At 39.2% G+C, this 25,353-nt stretch overlaps 1 protein-coding gene across 1 annotated transcript in view; it reads left to right on the top strand.

Annotated features, from left to right (window-relative positions):
* Nucleotides 1-25,353, top strand: part of grin3a (glutamate receptor, ionotropic, N-methyl-D-aspartate 3A) — a 51,848-nt gene that overhangs the window by 5,591 nt on the left and 20,904 nt on the right. Inside the window, 5 exon segments of the mRNA XM_042509602.1 lie at nt 3,023-3,738; nt 19,455-20,124; nt 21,848-22,231; nt 23,313-23,414; nt 23,416-23,459. Coding sequence (XP_042365536.1) covers nt 3,023-3,738; nt 19,455-20,124; nt 21,848-22,231; nt 23,313-23,414; nt 23,416-23,459 — 1,916 coding nt within the window.

Below are 25,353 nucleotides of genomic sequence, written 5' to 3'. Positions count from 1 at the left end.
GTCTATTTCATGATAATTTTGTCTAATTTCTATGTTTCACATGATTCATATACCCAACAGGCGTCTCTGATAAGGGGGTGGTAGTATTAATTTAGAGATGGTATTCATGATGCATATTTCTACTAACAAAGATTTCTAAAACACACTTGTGTACACTGGTACACACAATAAGCCTGGAATTCTCTTTTTAATTAGATGCTGGTAAATTAATTTGTAGATTACACTGATTAGGATAGATTAGGATATTGGAGTAATTATGTCCCGAGATGACTGATAGGGCTTTGCTGACAATGGGGAGAGTTAGTGGAGTTTTTCTTTGTCCCTTCATAAATAACACTTGCAGTGACACAGAGGCCAGTAAGATGAAAGGCTACAAGCTATGAGTGTACATGGAGTTGGGGGTTGGGGCTGTAGGGATTTCTTGCTATGACAGCAATTGTAGCCCAAAGGAATTTATGCAGCATTTCAAGATATTGCACAGATGGGACAGTATTCTATATGTTTATTTAAGAAAACTTTAGCAACCTTGTAAAAGAAAACCAGAAACCCGTTTTAATCAGTTTTCACACTTTCCCAACAATGAATAATCTAATCAAGAAAAGATCAATACTGAGTCATTACTAGTTTATTTGATTTGTCCACTGGCTCATGATTCTGCCGGTCCCTGCAGTTTTACCGTACAGCAAGGGTTGCAAGTTTCCTCACATAAAAAAAATTCCCAGCAAATGTATTTTGGCTGTGGAAGTCACTGAAAAAAAAATCTGAAGAGAGAAGAGTGATGAAAGAGAGCACAGTGACAACAAAGCTGGGATTTCCCAGTGCATCAAAAGCAGCGGATCTCTGTATTTATGTAAGAGAGCAGGCAGCCGCACTTGCGAGCAAATTTCTCCCTGTTTATTTACATGAGGAACAAAGAGGGGGTTACAGATTTGTGGTGATCACAGTGCAGAAGTGCTGCAGCTGAGAATAAATCCCCCAATCCTCCTGGGGGATGAGAGGAGGTGAGAGTCTGATGCCCTGTGGACTGCATTACCATTTCTTTCCCTGAAACAGGACTTTTAAAACTGAAATAAAACACATAGTATTGCTTTTGTTGGTGCTTTTGTAGTGGCAATAATCTTTCCATGCACATGCAATAAGCAGATGAATAATAATTGTCTGATTTGCATGCCCATTGGGTAGAGTGATTAATGGGATATGTGAAATTAACCAATAGATTAATCTAATGGACTTTAAGTGCAAAGCTTGTGGAAAAGTTGTAAAGTCAATTAAACAGAGTCGCCAAGGGCCTTTTAAGTGTGTGTAGTTCTGTGTTTGTGTAACTGCATGCAAGCAAGTGCATGACAGATTGATTGCCTGGGTGACTGGTATGTTGGGGACAGTATGCCAAGCTGGACTAAACCAAAACTGGCAGCTCAGTATTTTGGGGATGACTGTGCCCACTTTGAAACATATCTGCTCTGATCTTTTGGCTTACTATAATCCTGTAGGTGCAATGGACTGTATGTGTAGAGTGCAATAAGTCTGCACTGGTCTGATCATAACGGCACTGAGGGAGACAGTGGACCCATTTGGTAATTTTCCACAGTTTTAGACAACAACTTACAATTAACCTACCCACAGTTTTCCAGGATTCTTCCAGATACTTCCAGGATTATGGTTTAACCTTACAGAAAGTTATTTTAGTTTATTTAATTTGGTTATGAAAATTAGTGCTTGACTTGGTTAAGAAGGTTAATTGATCAACAGTCTTTTTGGCCATTTTTATGTCTCTTTTTTTGCAGAATAAAGGTTGGATTTGTGCTGTTTTGTAAGTTTTTCCCCATATGTCAGTATCAAACTATGAGTAATCAATATATAAATTATAATGACTTTTGATACAAGATTTCCTCAGTTTTGTGCAGAATTGTAATAGTTTTCAACAGGGTTTATGGCATATTATCACTCCCAAGAATTTGTTTTTATTCACTCTTTCAACATCATCAGTCATAAGTGTTACTTCAGAATTAACTTTACGATTTCTGTAAAGTACAAAAGTACAAAACAGAGCATAATCAAGTTTCTTATTTTCTTATCTCTCTTGAACATTCAGTCATTCAGTGGATGGTTTTCAGTGCAGCACCTGACACCACTAAGAGACCCCACTTTTATCATTCCTGATCCAGGTGGAAATCACACCATTGCCATGCTCGTACCCATTGATCTGTCCAGGCCTCATCAATCAACCGATAAACTCATGAATTGCAAAATAGAGGTGTGAATTGAATTACGTGGATTTAACCGAAGTACAGTATGTGAACAGCACCGTGGAGTTTCTTCAGGTTTTAGGTGTTGCTTAAAATACAAATAGCATGCACATAAAAATAGATGTAGTGTATTTCTTATGATGTGAATAATGATATTCATGGGAGCAGGTAAGTGGAGACTGAAATCCATTATATCCAGCAGACTGTGTTTGTTCTTTAGGAACAAATTGAATTCTAAGAGAGAAAGTAATTCTGCTGTCGAATTTATAGCCTTTCTGTCTTTCTTTCTTTTCTTTTTTCTTCTCTTCTACGCTCTGCTTCATCTGTTTCTCCTTCCTGGTGTCCTATCTTCCTATTCTACACCTCTTTAACCCTCTCCCCTAAAGTTGCATCTAACCTCCCCCTCCACTGTCCTTCTATTGTCCTTATTTTGCCTTTCTTTATCTAATTTCTCCCTTCCTTTCTATAGCAATCATTTAAAAAACACCCTTTGTTTTTCTCCTATCTCTCTACGCTCTATGAAATCCATCTGACCCTCACTAACCCTTTGACCTTCCCATCACTACTTGTTTATCACTCCCATCACCCTTACTCTTCCATTTCCTCCTGTTTATTCAGCTGTCCCTCGTCTCTATCTCATCTCTCCAATCCCATTCCCAATGCTCTTTCTTCAAATCTCATCCATTCTTCTTTTAATGTCTTCCCCTTAATCCATCTTTTCCCTGTCCAAACTACTTGCCCACTCACCTGTTCCCCTTTTTGCAATCTCGCCACAGAATCCTCTCCATTTCCAAGTGGCAATGCGGACCACGGAGGCCCCGCCATCCCGTCTCCTCTCTACCCTGCTGATGATGAATGGCTGGTGGGACATCAGTATTCTTCTCTGTCAGGAATGGGACATTAGCGACTTTCTCCTCCTCATCAAAAACAACACCCGCTTTCAACTGGGCACTCTTGTCAATCTGACAAGTACCACCTCAACCTTGTCATCATCTTCATCATCGCACTCAGGAGCGGAGGCATCATCATTGTCATCGTCTTTGCCTTACTTCTCCCCCGCTGCCTCATCCCCTGCTTCTTCGTCTACTTCATCCTCTAAATCAGACCAGCAGCAAGCTCTCATGAGGCAGCTGGAGGCCCTAAGAGAGCATTCATCCACAAAGGGAGTGGTGACATTCGGATGTGAGATCCGGGAGGTGCGGCGTCTGTGGACACTGGCTAGTCGAATGACGCTCCCTGACTTTCACTGGGTTTTGGGGGACAGCCAGAATGTGGCTGAGCTAAGAACAGAGGGGTTGCCGTTGGGGCTACTGGCACACGGGGTCATGGGGTCCCCTTCTATGGATCACTATGTACACGACTCAGTGGAGGTGGTGGCGAGGGCAGTAGGCAGTGCAGCCCAAGAGAATCCTGCGCTGGCACTCATACCTGGGACTACTAACTGTATGGATGTACAACAGAGCAACGGCAGCTCGGGAGAATACTTGTCAAGGTAGGAAATCACACCCATTCACCCACACATTCTCATGAAATGCAGTGACAACAAGATTGATATCGTGTGTTGAGGAAATGGATGATATGATAATGTTATGATGAGGATGATGATGTTTTTGCAACATAAAAGCAGTGTTTCAGCAAGATGATACAACATGCAGAAAACAAGCACATTGAAGTGAAGATGAGGTTTGTGTTTCTGGCTACCTGGTAATGTAAGTCCAATTTGGGTCATAAGTTTGGTAATAATTCTCTGAGTTTGACACTACAAATGACCCTATTCACATACAAAGAGTCATGTGATCCATTATGAATGCTGCTCCTGTTGATGCCTTGTCTTCATTTTCTTTACTTCTCAGTGTTGAGACAAGGTGGTGTGTCAGCAGAGTGCCTGCTGCAAGTAGAGATGGTTGTGAGCAGCATTTTCTTAGGTGAAAGTGTTGATGTTGAAAGACTTGAGGTCTTGCATACTGACATCTTTATAGTGTTTTGTTTGGTGCTCAAATTCACAGCTCGCTTATTTTTATAAATCCATAAGCTTCATGCACCCAGTGAAGCAGGTAGGCTGTAGCAGGACAGCACTTATTTGACTGGGGGCTGCCCAGCTTGAGGCAGGCGGTAGCTGTCCAGTAAAATCTGGGCATCTCTCCTTTCATCTGAAGCATGTCCCTGACACCCATCTGTAGTGCTGACGCTCCATGTTGTGCCTCCACTGCAGGAGTTTCCTCTCCAGGTCACAGGAAGCATGGGCAAGTTAAATTGAGGCCATTTGTTGCCCAGGCAGCAGTGCTCCCCTCTCAGCCTCTCTAATGCGATCTAAAGGAACACTGAACTAATACATTTGGTGTCAGTTTAGCTGCAGGAGTTGCCAGAGCTATCCCTCAAAAACACTGAAGTGCCTGATGGGGTCCAAGCCATGTTTTTTGTCAGGGTTTCCCCTCTTAGCCATTTCCATACTAGAGGATATGCACAAGTTAGCAGGTGCTATTTGACCCATAGTTGGTGCAATGGCTGGCAGACACTAGGGCATATCCACTCACCAGTGGGCCTGTGCAACACACCTCTAGGGCCTTCTGCTGCTCCAAAAACCCTTTACATTAATTTCTAAGAGGTGCTGTGGCGAGGCTCTGCAGGAGTCTTGGTGGCTGAGAGGCTGCAGGCAGGGTGACTGCACTTTGTGTCACACAGTGTGTATGTGACATGTAACACACATTGTTAATATAATATAATATATAAACAATAGAAAAGTAATTATTATAGCTACTTTAACAATAACAGTAAGAAATACACATCTAAAATTGCATAGTGAGCTTTGGTCAACAAAATTTCACATCCCTTTACATGACATCTATTAAATCATCTCTAATAGAAATATTATATCATATATAACATTACATATTATGATATATTATATCATCATATATGATATTATGTCATATCAATATGACATGATGCCAGAATGTGCAGTATAGTCCCTTCAAGGCTAAAATATATTTTTTCCATTGTGGTCAGTCCTAAATAAAGAAAAACATAGCTCTCACTGTAATAATTTGGGGATTGAATTTGGGTCATCTCATCCCAACAGCCCTAACTCCTACCCCTCACACGGTCTCTCTGAGTTTGCTTCCTGATTATATTTTTTTCTCTCCTCTATAATCCTTTAATTGTGAGAATGTATGCCTCTCACATTGTGCAGATGTTTGATCAGTCCAGCTGCAATTTCACTCTGGAGTTTGCCACAGTAACACACATTCGCACACATCTGCCAGGGCACATGCATGTGCAAGCACGCGGCGTATTTGAACGTACACTGTATAAACTGCAGCAGTGTGGTAAAATGATAACGTGATGAACTGCATTTAGCAGCAGTAACTTAATCTGCAGCTGGGCCACTTTACTTTATCGTGCTACAGTAAGATAAGAGCGGTGAAGAGTGTGTGATCACACACCACTGCATTACCATTAAGAGTCTGACCTTTCCTACTGAGATTCTCTTCAAAACACCTGAATCAGCAGAAAGATTGTCTGAGGAATTATGTGAATGTGAGGAGCTTGTCGAGGCCGGAGAAGAGAGGAGAGGAGAGGAGAGGAGAGGAGAGGAGAGGAGAGGAGAGGAGATTCCTGATTGTGTTTACGTTTCATTGGTTCATTTTCAGCTGTTGAAAAGTGTTAATTAGTCTTCTCAGTTTTTACATATCAGAGAATGGAGATCATGTGTTACAGGAACAGGATTATAAAGACCTGTCATTGACCCTGTGAAGGCAGGGGATTTACCCGAAGAGGTTTAGTTTACCATGTTGGATAGGGAGTCTAATCCAAAATGTAACACACACCTGGGATTTGTAATAGTCAGCCATACGCTTAGCTCAGGGAAACCTGTATATATAATAAATGATGTACTACCCAGTTGTGGATGTTGGGGAAAAGAAAATGACGTGCTGTATGTTTGAATGTAACCTGCAAAGGTTTTTTTTTTAAAAAATGACTGTTTGTTCTCAGAATTGTTATTCCGGTTTTTTGTAATTCAATTTTTGTAAAGCCGTGGGATTGTTCAGACTGCCCCATCGCATTCAAGCTACAGGGATTAATAGATGTTGACTTATTGTTCTTTTTCCAATTTCCGTATGTCTCTCGAGGTTATAAAGATTGGCGATAAATTGAATCAAGGTCAGGATCATCATCTGTTACCATTAACTTTTGTTGTGCAGTCTAACAATTTTATTGGTTTCCCTTTGTTTTTGCGATGTTCTTTAATGGGATTGTGGGGGCAGAGTAATTTCGTTGTCAGATACGCTGCCCTGTCACCTGTATTTTTTTTAACCTGTAACAGTGTGGATGCACAGAGCACTAAAGATGTTAGTGTTTTTGTGCTTAAAGAAGCAAGAAACCAGTAATTTTGTTGTCTCTAGTGTAGCCATTTTTTTTTGTAACATTCCTTTTCACGTCGTTCACAGTTTTCATAGCACATGCCATGACTGTTTCATTAACTTGTGATATTCCACACAGTGACAGAGGTCTTGAGGGCTGCAGACAGCCTCAGGTAGAGTGATATATATAAAGTTGTCTGGCGAAAGGTTGGAGTTGACTTTCCTCAAGTTTCTGCAGAGGAAGAAACTGATACTTGCACACAAAAGTTGCTGAAAGTGTGACTTTCTATATTTTGAAAGCAATTTTGACTTATTTGCTCCAGGGCTGACATTTAGACACAGGAGAAGTGCTCAGATACATTAAAGTTTGATATCAGTTTATAATAATGCTATTTTTTTATTAAGTCGGAGCTTAGCTGGGGTTTTTTTGGATGAGAATGCGATGGATGCAAGTTTGGAAAATAAAAGATAGAATGTGGATGATGAGGTTTTAGAGAGGTTATAAATACCTGCAGGCCCATATTATTTTAATTTCATACAATATTCAATATTGGAAAAAAAATCAAAAGTCAGTACTCAGTACTTCCCAAACAGACTTTTTGGACTGGGAACTAAATTAAAAGTGAAACTTATCTAAGCTTTCTAAAAAGTCAGACTTCATTAACAAAAACAGTAATTTTATTTTGATGAACACTGGAGCTACTGGTCTACCACTGCCTCAATCTGTATTTTGTTTGTGTTTTTGTGTGATTTTGGTGTTTTAATGGGCTAGTTTGGATTCAGCAAGCCATGCAAGAAAAACAGTGTCCTTCACAAATAGTGGGTAACTAAATGGTAATTTGGGAGAGTAAAATCTTCCTTTAAAACCCTGTTTGTTTGCTTTTTAAATGCAGTACATTTCAATACAGTGTACTAGTAATGCTAGTTTACCTGTTTCAATTGTTTCACAAAAGTTGCATAATGAAGGTTATAAACATAAGTAATAGTGATCAAAGAGGGTGAGGAACCCTTGGGTAAACAAAGGTAGAAACAGTATACTTTTGTCCCCAATCTGCTGTAATACAAAAATAAGTAAGCAAAGATAATGAAAGACTTGATATTAAAAGAAGTTCTTAGTCAGACGTTTGGCATTGGAAAAGAGAAGCAGGTGTTAAAAGAAGGAGCTTACAAATAGGAAATGTTTACCTTCAAACAAAGCAGCTAAAAAAGGTGGCAGTAGAAACGGGTCACAGTTGTTCAGTACAGTTTATGTCACTGCCTCACAGTGTTGTTCTGGTGCTCTGGCACGTTATAGGTGCTCAGGTGGAAGAGTGTGTGAGGCACTGTGCAGGACTGAAGTGAGTTACTGTAAACTGCTTCAAAATCTCCACCTGTTACCAGCAATTTGCTGCACGCTACAATTAAAAAAGCATCAATCAACCAGCATGCAGTTCAGTGGTTATGTGATTTAAATTGTTATGCAAGTTGTATTTGCAAAAACTGCCAAGATTACTCTGATTTAAGAAAATGACAGACAGCACTGATGATGACAAGCTTGGGTTTATACCTCCACTGTCTTTAGTGAATATCTTTTGTGCAAGAAGGTAGATAAATCTGATCTCCATTTTTTTAGACTTTGAAGGAAATAAAAGGGAACAGACTTTTTTAGGAGTAGTTTTTGTAAAAAGCAGTAATACTACATTAAGAATCAAGCTGCTAATTATAGATACATATTTAAATTCAGGGCGAGTCCATCTGTATTCTTTTCCCTGTTTTTCAAATGTAAATTTTGAGCTCGGAGGTTGGCAGTGGTGCTATTTTATTATCATTAAGCCTTTTTAAACAGGTGAACACACATTGAGATTAATTTAATGCTGCATTTCAACTAATTTTGACATAAATATTATATACATAAACATTTTAAGATCAATAGTCAGTGTATCACCTACAGTAGATGGTGGTCAGCATGCATGCTGTACTGGGGCTCAGAAGCATTGCTCTGCTGTAGATGTTATGTTTGTTTGGTTCCAAAAATCACAAAATAATACAGACCGATCAGAGGTACCAGCAGACAACATGGTGTCCACTGCAGTACATTTCATAGCTTCTGTGTAGGTATTCCTGTCCGCTTCTCCGAACTCAAAGCGTATGACTGATATCACATGTTTAGTTTATATAGCAACATCTTCATGCAGAAACTACATCAGGTCATGTGGAAAAATGTTTTTAGATGGGCTTTGGAAAATATGCCTTCAATGCTAATATATGCATTATTTTACCTTAAATTGGAATTTTCAGATATGAATTCACAAGGAACACTGCTGGGAAGCTACAGAATCACATAACACTTTAAGAAATAAATAATTTAGCCACTCTTTAAGAGCTTCTTGACCTTGTTTTACACTAGTGGTCCCTGAGCGTTTTGGCTTCTGACCTGGGTTGGAAATAAGAATTTTTGTCTACCTGCCACTGTGGCTGTTGGGGTCCAAAATTTACCAGCCTTTCAAAAGATTTCCATTGTTTTTTTGCCTGGTAAGTGAAACATATCTAGGAGCCACTTGCATATTTTACCAGCACTTGGCCGGTCGCTATAGCTGATTTCCAAAACAGCTCCTGACCACTGAAAATGAAGCAATGTCTGTTTGTGGCCTGTTTTCACGAGCTGCATGTGTCTACAAGACTGATATTTTTTTCGAAATCCTAATCCTTTAGTTGGGAAACATTATCTAATCAAGCTGTTGTCATTTTTGGTCATTTTAGACATTTCTGCTGCAGTGAGATGACTGCCTTGTTTGGTGTCAGAGCTGTGGTATCAGGTGCTTGGTGGATGAGCCGACCTGGAAAGAGGTGTTGTCAATAGTGTTGAAGCCAGAAAGCTTGTGACAGATGAGCAACACAGAAGCTTCAGCGGTTCTCAAGCTGGACAGTGAAACCCTCTAGGGAATCTCTTGCATGATTATTATGGACTTACGGTTGCAGCAGAGTGGCTGGCCGGCAATAAAACGTTCACAAGAGGAAATAGCTGATGACATATGGAGGTGTTTGTCATCAGATAACTGTGGTGTTGTTGAGGATTCTGGCAGGTGAGGCCATCTAGAAAACACCAGCTGGGTGCCAAACCATTTCTACTGTGACCTAGCAAGTTGAAAGCCAGATGTTACCAGGAAGAGAAAGATTAGAAAGAAGTTTTATTTTATTGTGTTTGAATGGCAATATACATATGTCTCTTAGTATAAAGAAAAAATATTGGATTTTTTTGTATTATTTTATTTATTATTTATTATTATTATTGTTATTAACGAAGCATAATTTTAAATTGCCAAAAAGATTTAAAAGATTTGCAGATTTATCCATGCAAGATAAGTAGCTTGTCAAGAATAAATGAATAGCAAATAATAAAGAGCTGCATTTTTTTTTCAATAATCAAGATTATAGATTAAGGACAGACTGATGTCTTCAGAATCCACATTACAGCTGCACAAAGAGGAGTGAAGTTAAATGAAAACAGGAGCATTTGGCCAGATATTTACCCAGATGTTTTCCTCCAGGCTATGTGATAAAACAGGTGAGCAGGTGTCAGATAAGAGACTTCCACATGGATGGTGAATATGTAATGGATGAGGGGGTTATTGGGGGATACCAAATACACAAAGATTAATTTTTGGTTAAGTAAGTGTGTGATCCACATTAATCAAGATGCACTAGGCCACATTTTAATTTGGAAAACTCTAGCGGCATCAGACAGGGCTGAACTGAAATATTTGACAATTATTAGTATTAAGTTTTCAGTTTTTGAATTGTGATTTTTTAAATTCTCTTTTCTGTTTTACAGGGTTTTGTTATGCGTATGTAGGTCTATAATTTATCCATGCTAAGAAAAACATCATAAGCTCTTTTCATATCACAAAAATAGATATGGACCTCATTCAACCAAACTCCTTGTGATTACAATCATGCATAAAACACACCACAGCTTTTGGAAAATATTTTTATTACATAACAATCACAATACTAAACAGTAATATTGTAGAATATCAGGATCTTTAAAAAATAATTCTTTTTAGGTCCCCTTCCTGACACTTAAATGTTTTATATAACATTGTGTTCCATATAAAAAGTAAAAAAAAACAACAACTCTGAAAAGGGGCTGGAAGCGGATATACTCTTTTGCTCTCATTGAAAAGTTATAGCTCTGCCCACCGCCTCTGCTTGTGGCAGGTTTTGCCTCCACTTTTTGCTCTCTGACACGGCACTAAAACAAATGTGTGTTCACACTGATCTGGTTTACATCCAAAAACTGCACACTCTACCATGTTTGATGTTATACCTCCTCTATGGTGCAGTTATGGAGACTCCCACACAGAGAACAAAGGACAATAAGACAAGAATCTTGATCTTTAAATGCTTCTATTTGCATTTTAGGGCTTTAAAGACGATGAAAAACTGTGCAAAAGTCCACAAAGTGCAAAGGTGCAAATGTTTGAGTTCATAACTTTCTCAACGCGAACACAAACTCCTGCATTGGCAAGTCAGCTCTGCGCAGGAGGTTCCAGGTTTCTTGCTGATGTTGTGTTGAAGTCCATTCCCCGTTGTGACGTATCTAATCTAGCTTGCTCGCCATATTTGAAGTGCACAGACATCACCCCCTTCAGTAGAAAAACTCTGCATAGACGAGAGGCAGTATAGTCGAGGTCAGACATTTTAGGGGACATAAACAGAAGAAAAACACATTTGTGAGTGGAGGGGGATTTTAATTAAACCTTCAGGCACATGTTGCAGTGCTATGCCATCTTTCTCAGCCGAAAATGGAGGAATATCTGGCTGAGGCTTTCCTTAGTTGTATTCAGCTGTTGAAATGTAAAACGTCCCAAGATCAATTTTCTTCTGCACGATTAGAATATTTATAAACTACATACACTGCCATAAATAATGTATGGTATGAATGAAAAATTAAATGAAACTAATCTAATAATGTAGAAAGATTAGCATTCCATTATGAGATATTAGATGATTAATTATTCTTTATTTCAAATAGGGTTAATCAGTTATCTCTGGCTTTTTCTGCTCTGCTAATTAATTAATTTATTAATACTTTCATTCCCATCTCTCTCTCCATTTGCCTTCTCAGGCTTCGATCAGACTATACCATGGATACACTCCAATAGTCACACCCAGATCTTTTTTAATTTATTGAGCATTTACTGAGCACTCTAAGAGCTGTGCTTTTTGGTCATCATTGAGCCGGTCCTATGGGAAAAATCATTCAAGGCACATCACTTACCATTATGTTTATGAGATTGGGGACACTGGAGTGTAATGTATAGTGCAGCACATTGATGGCACACAGACAGTAACACTGTGTCCTTTTATGTGCAAAGACTTTTTACTCTCAACTCCAAGACATTATGAACTTCTGATATGCAGTCGTCAGGCCAAAAATGTTCAAAAGAAATGGCAAAATCTGTTTTACATGAGGAATGCCAAATCTAACAGGAATCTAACATAGATATTCATGATCTCCGGAGAATGAAACTAATTAGTGTCCTTTCCAATAGTGACGCCAATTGGCCAAAATTCCAACTTGCACACAAAATACTGCTTTATGTAATAGGCAGCTCTGAAAGGCTTTAAAATATTTAAATCTTAACATTATTGTTTTCTCCATTTTAGTTGTAATGGTGGGATAATTACAACCTTTAAGAGCTGGGATTATAGTATTTTAACCACTGTTGCCTAATTGACCATTTGCTAAGTCCCCCCCCCCACTTAGTTACTGCTGCTACATCTGTCAAGCTGTTTGTTCTCGCTTGCAGTTTCCAGTGGGTTTTGATTTCAAACAAGGGTAGACAACAGCAGACCATTCTTACTCAACAAACATTTTAGCCCCTTTTGTTTTTGCTCCCTTTTTTTCAAAGGTTTAAGTTAAAGATCTAAGACTTTTTCCATGCATTCAACAGGTATATCTCTCTAAGATTTTGATCAGAAATGTGTTAAACTTCGTGTATGTGAGCACTTCTCCTTTTCCAGGATAATCCATCCAAATGACAGGTGCGGCATATCAAAATGCTGATTAAACAGATAATTACTACACAGGTGCGCCTTGGGATGGTCACAGTAAAAGGCCGCTCTAAAATGTTTAGTAGGGATGCATAATATTGGAATTTTTACCAATATTCGATATGCCACCAAATAACAACTCTTTCTGCCGCTAGTCGGTACCAACATCGATGTTTCCACTTTTTTCTTTCCCACCTAATTTTAGTGATCATCAAGTCTTTTCTGTAGTGGAAATAACATCATATGCATACTCCTACTGAGATGGCCTGCCAGCAGATGGAGACATTAAATGCAGTCCTTTTGAATGTATATTATATTCATTCATTGATTTTAGTAAGTCAGAGATAGACATTGGAGACGGCTTATGGTCGTGAAACACACATTTAGTTCATGGGCAACCGCTTTGGTGGACATTCCTGCAGTCAGTCTGCCAATGGCACGCTCCTTCGAAACTAGGGACATCTGTCACATTGTGTCGTGTGATGAAACTGCACCTTTTATTGTGACCATCCCAAGGCACACCTGTGTAGTAATGATGGTGTTTAATCAGCCTCTTTATATGCCACACCTGCCAGGAGGATTGATTACCTTGGAAAAGTAGAATTGCTCACTAACATGGGTTTTAACAAATTTGTGACCAGAATTTGGGAGAAGTACATCTATTTAGTACATGAAAAATTGGCCTGGATCTTTTACTTAACACTTTGAAACCTGAGCAAATTGTCTTGATTTCTTTCAAAAACATGGAAATAGGGTAATGAGCAACTAAGTAGGGAATGAACCAAAAAAGTACAAGAAGCATACCTAAAAATAAGTTTTAAAAAAAACAAAAAAAAGTTAAAAAACAACAAGCAAATGAACAGGGGAAAGTGCTAAAAATGTGATAATTCTGTAACATAATTTTAAACATGTAACTATGGCAAAGATTGAATTATAACATGAAGAGCTTTTTTCTGTTTGCGCTTGTCATTTTTCCCGAGCTTCTAAAAAATAATTTTCTAAATTTGCCAATTTCTTGCAATTTGTGGAATATTTCTTAAAGAGTTGCTCATTTCCTTTTTCCCCATGTTTTTGAAAATAAAAATCGCACCAATTTGCTTGAAATTCAAAGATAGATATACTAATGAAAGGCGTCTGAAAGCAGCACAAGAAAAGTGATGCCACTCCAGATTTTAACCTGTTAAACCTCTGAAAATGGGAGCAAAAACAAAAGTGTTGCGTTTATTCAGTGCATATATACATATTTGAATGTGGTAACTATTATTAAACATTCAGAACAGATGAAGATCAGTGTGCATATCTGCACCTACACATGATGTGAGTATGCTATACTTATGCTCCTTGTATTTAAAGTGTAAAGAACAGTTCAGTGTATGCTTTTCCAAAGTAGCTATATTTATAGTGTGTATAAGCCCATGAGAGGGACAGATAAGGTTTGCCCACCGGCCTGAGAAGCTGAGGGAGGAGACTCATTGGAAAGGTGGCGAAAGATGAGATAACACAGGGGAAGAGGAAAGTAGGGAGCAGCGAAAGGAAGAAAAAGACAGAGCTGAAAAAAAAAGAAAGACATTTTCCCATAAATACTGTAAATAACCCCTGGAGATGCAGATATAGATAAACTACAGGGGGCAAAAGTCCTGTATTAACAGATAAGATATAGCCAGGATGAATAGCAGAAGCTTATCTTATTCATTTTTTCCCACCGGAGACAATCCGTCGTGATAAAAAAAAAAAAATCATTTTAAAGTGATGCATGCCCACCAAAGCCCTGATATAAGAATAAGTTTAGTACCCTGATGTGCCAGCCAGCTGAGCGATAAAGATAGAAAATGCTATATAAGAAATGTCCCCTTTGAGGGTTGCATGTCTTGAACCAATGTAAATAAAACCCTTTCTGTTTGCTTCAGGGAGGGATTGGTTTAACAAGGAGGGTTGCTCTTGGCAGACACTTTTATGCCGCTAAAAAGGCAGCAGCGTTTTATTTTTGAATCTCTTGGTGTTAAGAACAAGATGTTTTGACACTTAACTGAAAAAGAACATGTTTTATGTTGTTGATTTACATATTGCAAGTGATATAAGATATGCAAATTTAAGTATATTCCCATCCCTTTTCATTCATATTTTTGCTCACTCCCTTCTCTACTGTGACCAGTGATGTGATGTATAATCACAACTTTGTGGCTACAATATGCTTAAAATCTGATGATGATTCATGGGAAAAGAACACGAGGCGGACATGACATTGAGTTAAAGCCGCTGTGTAAAAGATGTGATTCACCCAGACGTCAGTCATAGAGCCCTCTGCCTCAGATGCCAACCTTTTCCATTCAGGGAGTGGAAATGAGTCATGTGGCATTGTATGAAAAGTTAAAGCATAGTTTAGATATTTACATTGCAGGAGCAGCTCCAGATGTAAGTCAATATCTAGATGTAAGACAGTCAGCAACCCCAAAAAGACCTCCTGTATCTGACATGCACTCGTCCTTGCATGAGTCATCAGCTGAACAAAAGCTTTTTTGTCTTCCAAGCTACTCAACTCATTCATTGCAAGCTAAGCAAAGTTTTGTAAACGTTACACTTATGTGATTAAGTACTCAATCAGGGAACTTGAAAATTATGAATCTGCACAGACTACATGAGCTCCAAACCTAAAATGGTTTTGAAGGTGTTTACATGCTTGCAGTTTTGCTTTTGCACACATGATAACTAAAACACAAAACTACCATGAAACTGAACTGATTAATTTTACGGTTTAACTGCACATTCAAACCACACTATTTTTCATAATAACTTCATGACTCAATGTTATGCAGTCAATAATCTTTGCTACATGTATAGAGATTTTTGTAAGTCTACTTAATCACTGTAAATAAATATTAAAAAACAGGAAATATAATCTCCATTATAACTGCTGCCTTTTTCCAGTGTATATGCATGCTCTGGTTTCTAGACCATACCTGAGTTCATAAACATCCTGAGGGCACGGTCACACATGAGCGAAATTAATATTGGCAAATATCAGCCTTCCCTTCACTTCCATTCAATGTGAGAAAGGGGGCAGATAAAACATTCCCCTCCAGTGGTAAAACAAATCCATGTCTCTGCATTGCAAAGAGTTTAACTTTGGTGACTTTGATATCGTCTGATGTTTGCCATTTAAAATACAAACTGCCCCACAGAAGAGATGCTGCCTGGCTGGCAGTGAGTTGGGAGGCCAACATGAAACATAAGAAAATGGGGTGTACCAATAACATCATATTTTTTGGTATTTATGAGCAAGCTAGCTTTCCGTGTCCTTCACACTGGCACTGCCCACATGCACATACTGATATTACCTCGACAGGTGATGGTCACTCGCCTGCATTGGCTCATGTGTGACCATATCCTCAGCTGTCAGAGGCCGAGCAGTCTTTGGGTGAGTCAGTTCAACCACAGCAACTGCTCTGATTAGAGAAGTTAAATAGCTCATTAATGAGTGGAGCCAATCAGGATCAAGCTCAGTTGTAATGAGAAGCCTTGAGTTCAGATTATGTGAGTGGAGTGGCAGCAATTCCTGCTGCACAGTCGGTCACTCCGCTCAACTACTTACTGCTCCCTGCCTGCTTCCCATTTATGCATGACAGAAAATGGTCCATTAAATCCCTTTTAGTGTTACATGTGGAAAAACCCACATGTGCACTTATCTGTTTAACATTTTTATCCATGTTTGTTGCTGCATGTCATATTTGTTACACTTGTGGGATACAGCAATGTAAAAGCTACCTTTGAGTGAAGAAGAGCGTCTCTGACTTCCTAAGAAGCGGCTTTCTGCTGCAGGCAAAATCAGGAAACTCAGCTCACCTTATAGGACTCCACTCTGCTGACATACCTACTGGTATTAGTCTGAAACTTCACATTCCAGCAATGATTTACACTAAAATGTTATTGAAATCTTGACTATGTGCCCTTTTTCTGGAAAGTGACATTTCACGACACCCTCTGCACTGTCTGGAGTGTTGAAGAGCATGTCACTTCCACTGTGCACCACAAGGAAAAGACACATTCCCCAGGTAGCTTAACAGCTACAAGCTGCAGTGAAGACACTGACCTTCAGACAGACTAGTTGAGCTGTCAGGCTGACTTAACACCAGTTAAAGATGTAGGAAAGCAGACAAGGTGGTGAAAACGGGATTTTTTTAACGTGAGCAAGGTGACATGAAAGAGGCATTTTGGAAAAGGTCACATCATTTACGTCATTACCCCCTGAAGGCATATTGAAGAGGTGTGCGCAGGACGTATGCCTGCATTGTTTCCTACATCCAAACATATCCATTCCAGTGGACGAGCGTGTGTTTTTTTTCTCTGTGTGTTTGTGTGTGTGGGTGTGAGTGTGTGCGCCTGCTCCGGTATCTGACACTCTCAGACAGCCAGTAGCATGGCTCAGTGAGAGAGATGCCGTGATCACTGGACCGTGGGCTGTCTTATCCTGTCACACACACACATATACACACACAAACACACTCCAGACAGCTACTGAGGCCACCTAAATAATACACCTCTCCGGTGCTGGTGTACACCATTAAATTGGGATTTTTGTATAAACTAACCAAGGGTAAAATGTAACCGAGGGTTTAAGCCTATAAGACCCAGCTACAGAAATCCTAAAGTGTCTGGAAAAGGTGTTTTTCTTCTGGCAATTGTACAAAATAAAACAGCAAGCCAGCAGAAAACTTCTTTAGCAGTTGTATATCTTGCAGTTTACTTGTTTTTCCTACTCCATGCATAAAGATGAGCCAAGTAGTTTTATTCAAAAAGGTCTTTGAGTAGGAAGGTCAGTCAATTGTAGAAGTTGTCACCCACACTTTGAATTGAGTAATCGTATCCCTGTTGGGTAGTTGTGTTTTCCTCTTGGGTGAGATTGTCCTCATGAAAAACTGCAGTATTGGTTGTGTGTTTAAATGTCCACTTTGACATATTTTATATAGGCTGCAGAGGATCGATGAGTCAGCAAAGCGTGTGACTTTGACAAGACAGACTGCTGTTCCTCACCCTTATTTACTTCCAACAGATGTTAGTTTTTCTTTTTAAGTCATGACCACAGTCACAAAAGCAGTAACTTTTAAGAAGTATGTCTTCTTTGAAGGGCAATCTATTATCTTTTTCCTTATTTTCTGTAGAGTGGCACAATGTCTAATTGTCATATTAAATGTGGCCAAAGTTTCAAATACAGAGGTCAACATAAGATAAAGTAACCCGTGAGCAAAAACCTTAGGCCTCAGAATGTTCTGAATACTCTTCTATCATTCTTCCACTTTGGTTACAAAATTATGTCAGCTTGTAAAAGATTTCTTAATAACGCCTTCTGCTTCACACACACTTCTGCCAGTGTTTACATTTTGTAGCTTACACTGCTACACTAATCTTTTTTGCTAATGTTGTTAATTTCTCCCTGATTTAGTATCATATTCTCATGGGAACATGTTCCCTTATTTTAAGCAAGTATTTTTATTTATTTTTTTTTATTGTTTTGGATTTTTTTTTTTTGCAACTATCGTTCAAATAATCTCAGGGACTGAACATTTTTGTATCAGCTATCAACAAAATTGTGAAATGTTACTCTACATTATACATGTAGAATGTATCAAAATCTGTGGTTTGTTAAATCAGTATGCAATTATTTTTGGCACTGATCATACATATTTTCATTCCATAGAGAATAGTGGTTTGGAGGGATGGAAGAGTGCTCAAACTCACTTTAGTTTGAGGGCCTACAACTTCTTTATAGTACAAGAAAGTCATTTAAAACTTTAAAAATTTGCTGTAGTAACTGCACACACTCCAGATTTTATTGTAAATTTATTCAGTTTTTGGATGTATTTTATCCTTTTCAGAAATGAGCAAAGACCATAATACATACAATGCTGAATTTGTAGTCTTTTTTCTGTCAACCACAATACATATATTTTGCAGGTAGTATGAAAATTATGCTTGGCTAATAATCATTATAAGATAAACAGGCATACAAGTGCTATTTTCACGGTACTTAAACATTGAATCCAATTTGCCATCCTCCAGACTTGAAGACTGGGGCCTCACAGACATTTGTGTGATAGCATGTCTGATGTGCTAAGGGTAACATGAATCTTACGAAAATGCATATATGATTTTTATGATATCTTGCAAATTAGCATCCCACAAATGCCATTGTCATGTTACACAGTTAAGTTAAGTTATGTACTTAACAAGCAGGCAAGTAAAGTTACGCAGGTTAAGTTTAGGTAACTACACTTATAGGTTAGGTTTAGAAACAAACTGACAAAACACTTTAAAATAACTTAAGATTCATTTCGTTTTACGCAGGACACAAACACTCTCCCTTTGGGATAACGTCCTGTGTTTGTTTGACCCATCCACCAAGCAAGTCTATCTTCTTGGAGTTTGGAGTTTCCCTATTTTACTACTACATTTTTCACTCCCTTCAGCACATCGGTCAAGTGATTGCAGCTTTACTGATTAGGTTGTTTGTTTAATACCAATTATGATTACCATGGCTCATGATTATGTGGTATGATTTTAGATTGTTGTTGTTGTAGATCTGTTGAAATATTGTTTGCAGCATCTTTCATTTATTTCCAGGGAAACTCCTGCAAGGAAGAAAACACCCAAGACATACTGTGTGTCTCAATAGGTCAAATTATCAAAGGACTAAAAATCATTTTCCTCTTTCAAATCGTCTGCTATCCTCTTTCCCTCTGATCCTTCTCTTCTCCTCCCAATATCTCCCCTTTCCCCCTTGTCATTTCTTTTTTCTCTCTCCTCTCATTCCCCTCAGATTTCTATCCAACACATCATTTGAGGGCCAGAGCGGTTTTATATCCAGAGATGCTCGCAGCCAGAATGTCATCTCAGAGGCCCATCACTACATCTGGTCCCTCCAGCTGGACCCTCTAGGCCAGCCAACCTGGACCCGCATGGGTCGCTGGCGCAGGGGGAAAGTTCTGATGGACCAGAGGGCCTGGCCAAGCCATCAGGGATCTGGGGGCGGAGGCGACTGGCGCCGATCCACGCGGCTGCACATGCGGGTGGTGACGCTGGTGGAGCACCCGTTTGTATTTACCCGAGAGGTGGACGGGGACGGGTTGTGTCCCGCAGGCCAGTTGTGCCTCGACCCACTCACCAATGAAACTTCGGTTTTGAAAGAATTCTTCCAGAACCTTTCGGGACGTAACGGATCTGTTCCCACAGAGCTGAAGAAGTGTTGTTATGGATACTGCATAGACCTGCTGGAGAAGCTGGCGGAGGATATGGGCTTTACGTTTGACCTCTATATTGTGGGTGATGGGAAATATGGCGGGTTCAAGAATGGTCGCTGGACAGGATTGGTGGGGGATCTGCTCAGCGGTGCTGCCCACCTGGCAGTCACATCTTTTAGCATTAATTCGGCCAGAAGCCAAGTCATTGACTTCACCTCACCCTTCTTCTCCACCAGCCTGGGAATTCTGGTCAGTACTACTCTCTCGCTTCCCCTCTTACACTTCTTTTTCCTCATTTAAAACAGATTTTTTTCTACACTTCTTATAAATCTCACTTCTGTAACTCTGGCTGATCCTTAACCGCTCTCTGTCCATGACCTCACCTCAACTCTTTCCGCTTGGTATGCTGGTGGTCAGTATCATATGGCAGAGTTTTATTTCTGCAAGCCCAATGCTATTGGATTCTTAAGCAATTCCCTATAAGAGGCTACCCGGGTGAGTGTACAGAGTGACCCTGTTACTACAATTAATATACCTAGTCCCACCTGCAGACAGGCATAGTGTTGGTGGTAATAAATCTCCCTTCTCTTCCCTTTAAGGGGACACTCCAGGTGTCTAGGGTGACATTTTTAACATATTGATACAACCATGGAACTTCCACCGTTGGTAATTAACATTAAGATGTTTATTTTGTATTTGTATTTAAGTTTTCTGAAACTTAAAGTTTAAATGTGCAAATTATGAATTATCTTAGAAAATATGTGCTGATATGCATACATTTCCAAAACAAAAATCTGATTAATAGATAGAGCCAGGTTAAAAATTTTGGACCATCTCCTATGTCAACAGCCATTAAAAAAAAATAATAATCAAATTTTGCCATGTTTTAGGTATAAAATGTGATAGGAATCATGCTATGAATATTATATATCAACAAACCCCCCCTGTGGAAACCTTCAGAACATAGACAGGAATAAAACTGGAAAGTTTACTGTATGTAAGTGCTTCTAAGTGGAGATTTTTGGCTCAGAGTAGATAAAACTACTCATTTTGATAAAGTACCCTAATCCTATGTGCCTACAGCAAAAATACTCTATTCACACTACAGGTGAACAGGGTAAACATTTAGAGTAATAGATATCAACATGAAGCTCAAGTTGATTACTCATATTAAGACAGTTATTTAATGTATTTTCTGAAATGTTATGTGTAAATATACAAATGAGGCATTATCAAATATGTGCTGATTTTTATGCATTTCCAAGACAAAAGTCCAAACACTGGATAGATGATAAAAATTACACTGAAATTTTATAATTATATATGTAAAGAAGGCATTATTTAATTATGCACTTGTTGCGTAAATTTCCAGAACAGAAATCTGTACAAAGGTTTTAAGCTTTGTTTGCACAAAACAAGTTTTCTCACCTCTATAAGCATAATAAGTAAATACAGAAGTCACTTAAAATAAATGTATATGTATAATTTACTTGTTTTCTTTCCACTAGTCTGAAAGAAGCCATGTTATGAAAGCAAAATAGTGCAAAATCTCAAAATTGACCAGAGCATGGAAAACTTACCCTTGTCCACCGATTCCAGCCCTGTGTTGCTCAAGCCGTAACACACAAAACTCCAGGAGATGTGTTAAAAAGGCTTGCTGTGACTAATCAGTCAAATTGTGCAACAAAATATGATGGTCTCCGCACATAACTAAATTTCCCAGGTACACAACATGACTGGACAGTTTCACTTTTTTCTAGGATGAATAAATCAGACTTAATCCAATGCTAAAACAGCTGTGCCATTTAATAAAACAAAGAGACAATACTGTATGTAACAGAAAAAAAGAAAAAGATGACACAATGCAAGTTTATTTTCAGCCTGTAAAAAAAAAAAGAACAGCAATCTTTGACACAAATTCCTTTGTTTTATAATACCAGTTTTCCTCTCCCATGTCCCCTCCTTTGCCCAGGTTCGTACTCGCGACACAGCTGCACCCATCGGTGCCTTCATGTGGCCACTCCACTGGTCAATGTGGCTCGGCATCTTCGTCTCCCTGCATGTCACTGCCATCTTCCTCACCCTGTACGAGTGGCACAGTCCATTTGGTATGACGCCACGTGGACGCAACCGTGACCGCGTGTTCTCCTTCTCCTCTGCGCTCAACGTGTGCTACGCTATTCTCTTCGGGAGGACGGTAGCCATCAAGCCGCCAAAGTGCTGGACAGGCCGCCTGCTGATGAACCTCTGGGCCATCTTCTGTCTGTTCTGTCTGTCCACCTACACCGCTAACCTTGCTGCTGTCATGGTCGGGGAGAAGACCTACGAACAACTGTCAGGGATACACGACCCAAAGGTACACAAGTCAGAACAAGTGCAACACTGCATCATAAGTTGATGTTTGAACGTGTTGGGGCTTCTCTGTGCTTTTCTCACTGGTAAAAAGAGGTCAGGATTCAGTTAGAAAAAAGATGATGTCATGTAGTTTTCTGAGCTGATCAGGATTCAACAACATTTAAATCAGAATCTCATGACATTTGCAGGGTTGTCGGGTCACTGTGAGTCGAATCAGATCAAACCAAACACAAAGTCCTGATAGAGCAGATTATTTAAGTGTCAAACCTGCAGATACATATTATGAACTTCTTATTTAGTCATGAATATTTCATGTGCTTGAGCATCAGTTCTTAACCAGGGGTTCGGGATCCCCAGGGGTCCCAAGAAAGCCCAATGTGAGTAAGAGTGACTATCCTGTTAATAGGTTTCCCTTCATTCCCGATTATCTCCTTAACTGGAGTTCACAACTGCAGAATTCTGGTCTTAATCCATATCTAATGACCAAAATCTTTTTAGATGGAGGTCCCTGATGTGAAATCTTGTCAAATGGGGATCCCTGGGGGGCTTTAATATAATAATATTTTTGCTTTACAAATTAAATTACAATATTGGCATGTTGGTTCAGTTTTTAGCAGAATGACCAAATATGTTCTCTCAAATTCAAGCAATTGTCGACTTTCTTTTTAAAAATGTCCCTGATGTACGCTTGAAAAAACTGCAGACCAAAGCAGTAGGTATCTTTTGTAGATTTTAGAGGAGCCCTTCTTGTGAAGAGTGCAATCTGTTAATCTTTAAATCAGCAAATAGGTTTTTTAATTGAACCAACCTTTGTGGGGACAGTTGGGGTGAGGTAATATGCTTTTTTGTCAACTCACCAACTCTCTGAATCATGACAGTGCAGGCATATTAGGAGTCAGAAAAGAATCAGTGTAAAGTTTCACAAAAGTGCTCCCTTAGCATCTGATAATTAAAAATTCTAGGCAAAGGAAAGAGAAAAAGCAGACTAAACGCAAAAAAAAAAAAAAAAATCAATACTAATCAATATTCATGCTTTTTGAAAGCGTTCTAAGGGTAACATCTGGCTTTCTTCTTTCCTGCAGTTGCACCATCCCTCTCAGGGATTCCGATTTGCCACAGTGAGAGAAAGCAGCGCCGAGGACTACGTCAAAAAGAGTTTCCCTGAGATGCATGAGTACATGAGAAAGATATAATGTCCCAGCGACTCCAGATGGCATACATCAACTCAAGTAAGACAATGTACATACTGTACAGTGCACATACATCATTATACACTCAGCGTACATCCATGGTTGTTGTCACTGATCCCATATGTCATCTGTCATCTGAGTAACTATCCAACCAGTTATTTTCTTGCTGTCATCATTACCTGAAAATCAACTCACAGAAAAAACAAACTGCATCATCTTTGGAAATAAAGGGATGTGAGTTGTGTATCCAAGGACAGTCAAAAATTTGAAGAAGAAAAAAATTCCTGTCACTCCCCACCACAAGCCCGCCTGTTTGCATTCAGATCTCACTCTCCTCCTTACCCTGCCATTGCTGTCATCCTAAGCTGCTTCGACATTCAACTGGCATCCCCGCGGAGCAAAGCAGAATATAGTGAGAAAAGGCAGCTGAATGCACGCCCGGGCTGGGTAGGACACAATTTCAATGGATGAAAACAGATTTTTTTTTTTTTTTTTATAACTGAGCTTATAAAATGCTGATTAAAGGGTTCAAGGGAAAATGTCATCTTTAAAAAATTACAACTGGGGAACAAGACAGCATACAAGTGTGCTGCGATGCGAATATGAATACTGGGCACTCAGGGTTTACTCCTGAGGTAACCAGCTATTAGTTATCAGTGTAAGGATACCGTCACACACCAGCAAAAAAGCACTGGTGAAATAGTCGCCTCCTGTTCACTTCCATTCAGATTACAGATGAAACATTCCCTTCTGCTGGCAAAGCAAATTCACATTAGATCGCATGGAGTTCAACTTTGGTGAACTTTGACCCGCAAAGTCACAACCCTGTTTAATCGCACAGAAGTATGTATGGAGGCGACATTTATTGTTGCTGTGTTAACCAGCCAAAACTGGCCATGAAAAATACAAACTGCCTCATATGAGAGATTTTTCATGGCTGGAAGAGAGTCAGGAGGCAGGCAAGGAACATAAGAAAATGGTCAGTTTACGAATAACATTATATTTTAATGCATTTATTAGCAAGCTGGCAAACTAACCAGAAATTCAATGCCCACATTCAGCACGAATATCGAGTTTGGCTAGCAATAGTCACTAGCTTGCAGTTGCTTATTTGTGACCACACCCATTGAAGTTTCTCATTATAGTTCAATGCATCTGCTGCACGCACATTGATGGGAGTAGCCCCATGTGGAGACTCATAAATTGGTCAAAGCAAAAGTGGATGTTGGGACTGGTATGGTTATCGTTACACATAGAGCAGAGCTGCCTTCAGCCCCCAAAAAGACATTTATTTAAATGGAAACAGTGGTGTGTTGAAACACCCTTTTGCATTGAACGCTGCTTTTTAATACAGCAGATTTAACAGGAGTTAAATTTAATTCATGCTTATTAGGCATGGGGATACATTTACAGTAAGGTGAAATAAAAATATATATATATATATATATATATATATATATATATATATATATATATATTAGAAAGTGAAGATCTATGAGGAATTTGTTTATATACATGTCGCTGCTGATTGGGTTACACCTCGGACACATCAGTTGACATGAGAAAACACACCTCAAAGCCCAATGCAAACTGTTTCACATTGTCAAAAAGGAAGATCTCATTCAATCCAGAAACTGTAGCAAAACAGTGCAAACTGCTTTCAGATTGAATGTGCCCCAGGTATATTTGATTTAATTTAATTTAATTTAATTTTATTTCATTATTATTTAGTCACAGTTTGTCTTGCTGTCCTTCCTCTTCAGCACTATTCCTTTTTCCCAAGGCCCCTTAATTGCCATTTCCCATCCAACCACTAAACTCTCCATCCTTCCCCCACTCTTTGACTGCCCCATTCATCTACACACCTGTTCCCACTTTCCTCATCAGCCCTGCAGTAACCTCCCCCCTCCGACTTTTCCACCTTTATCCACTC

This window comes from Plectropomus leopardus, chromosome 20 (genome assembly GCF_008729295.1).
Source record: "Plectropomus leopardus isolate mb chromosome 20, YSFRI_Pleo_2.0, whole genome shotgun sequence".
Taxonomy (NCBI): domain Eukaryota; kingdom Metazoa; phylum Chordata; class Actinopteri; order Perciformes; family Serranidae; genus Plectropomus; species Plectropomus leopardus.
This window is presented reverse-complemented; position numbering and strand designations above follow the sequence as displayed.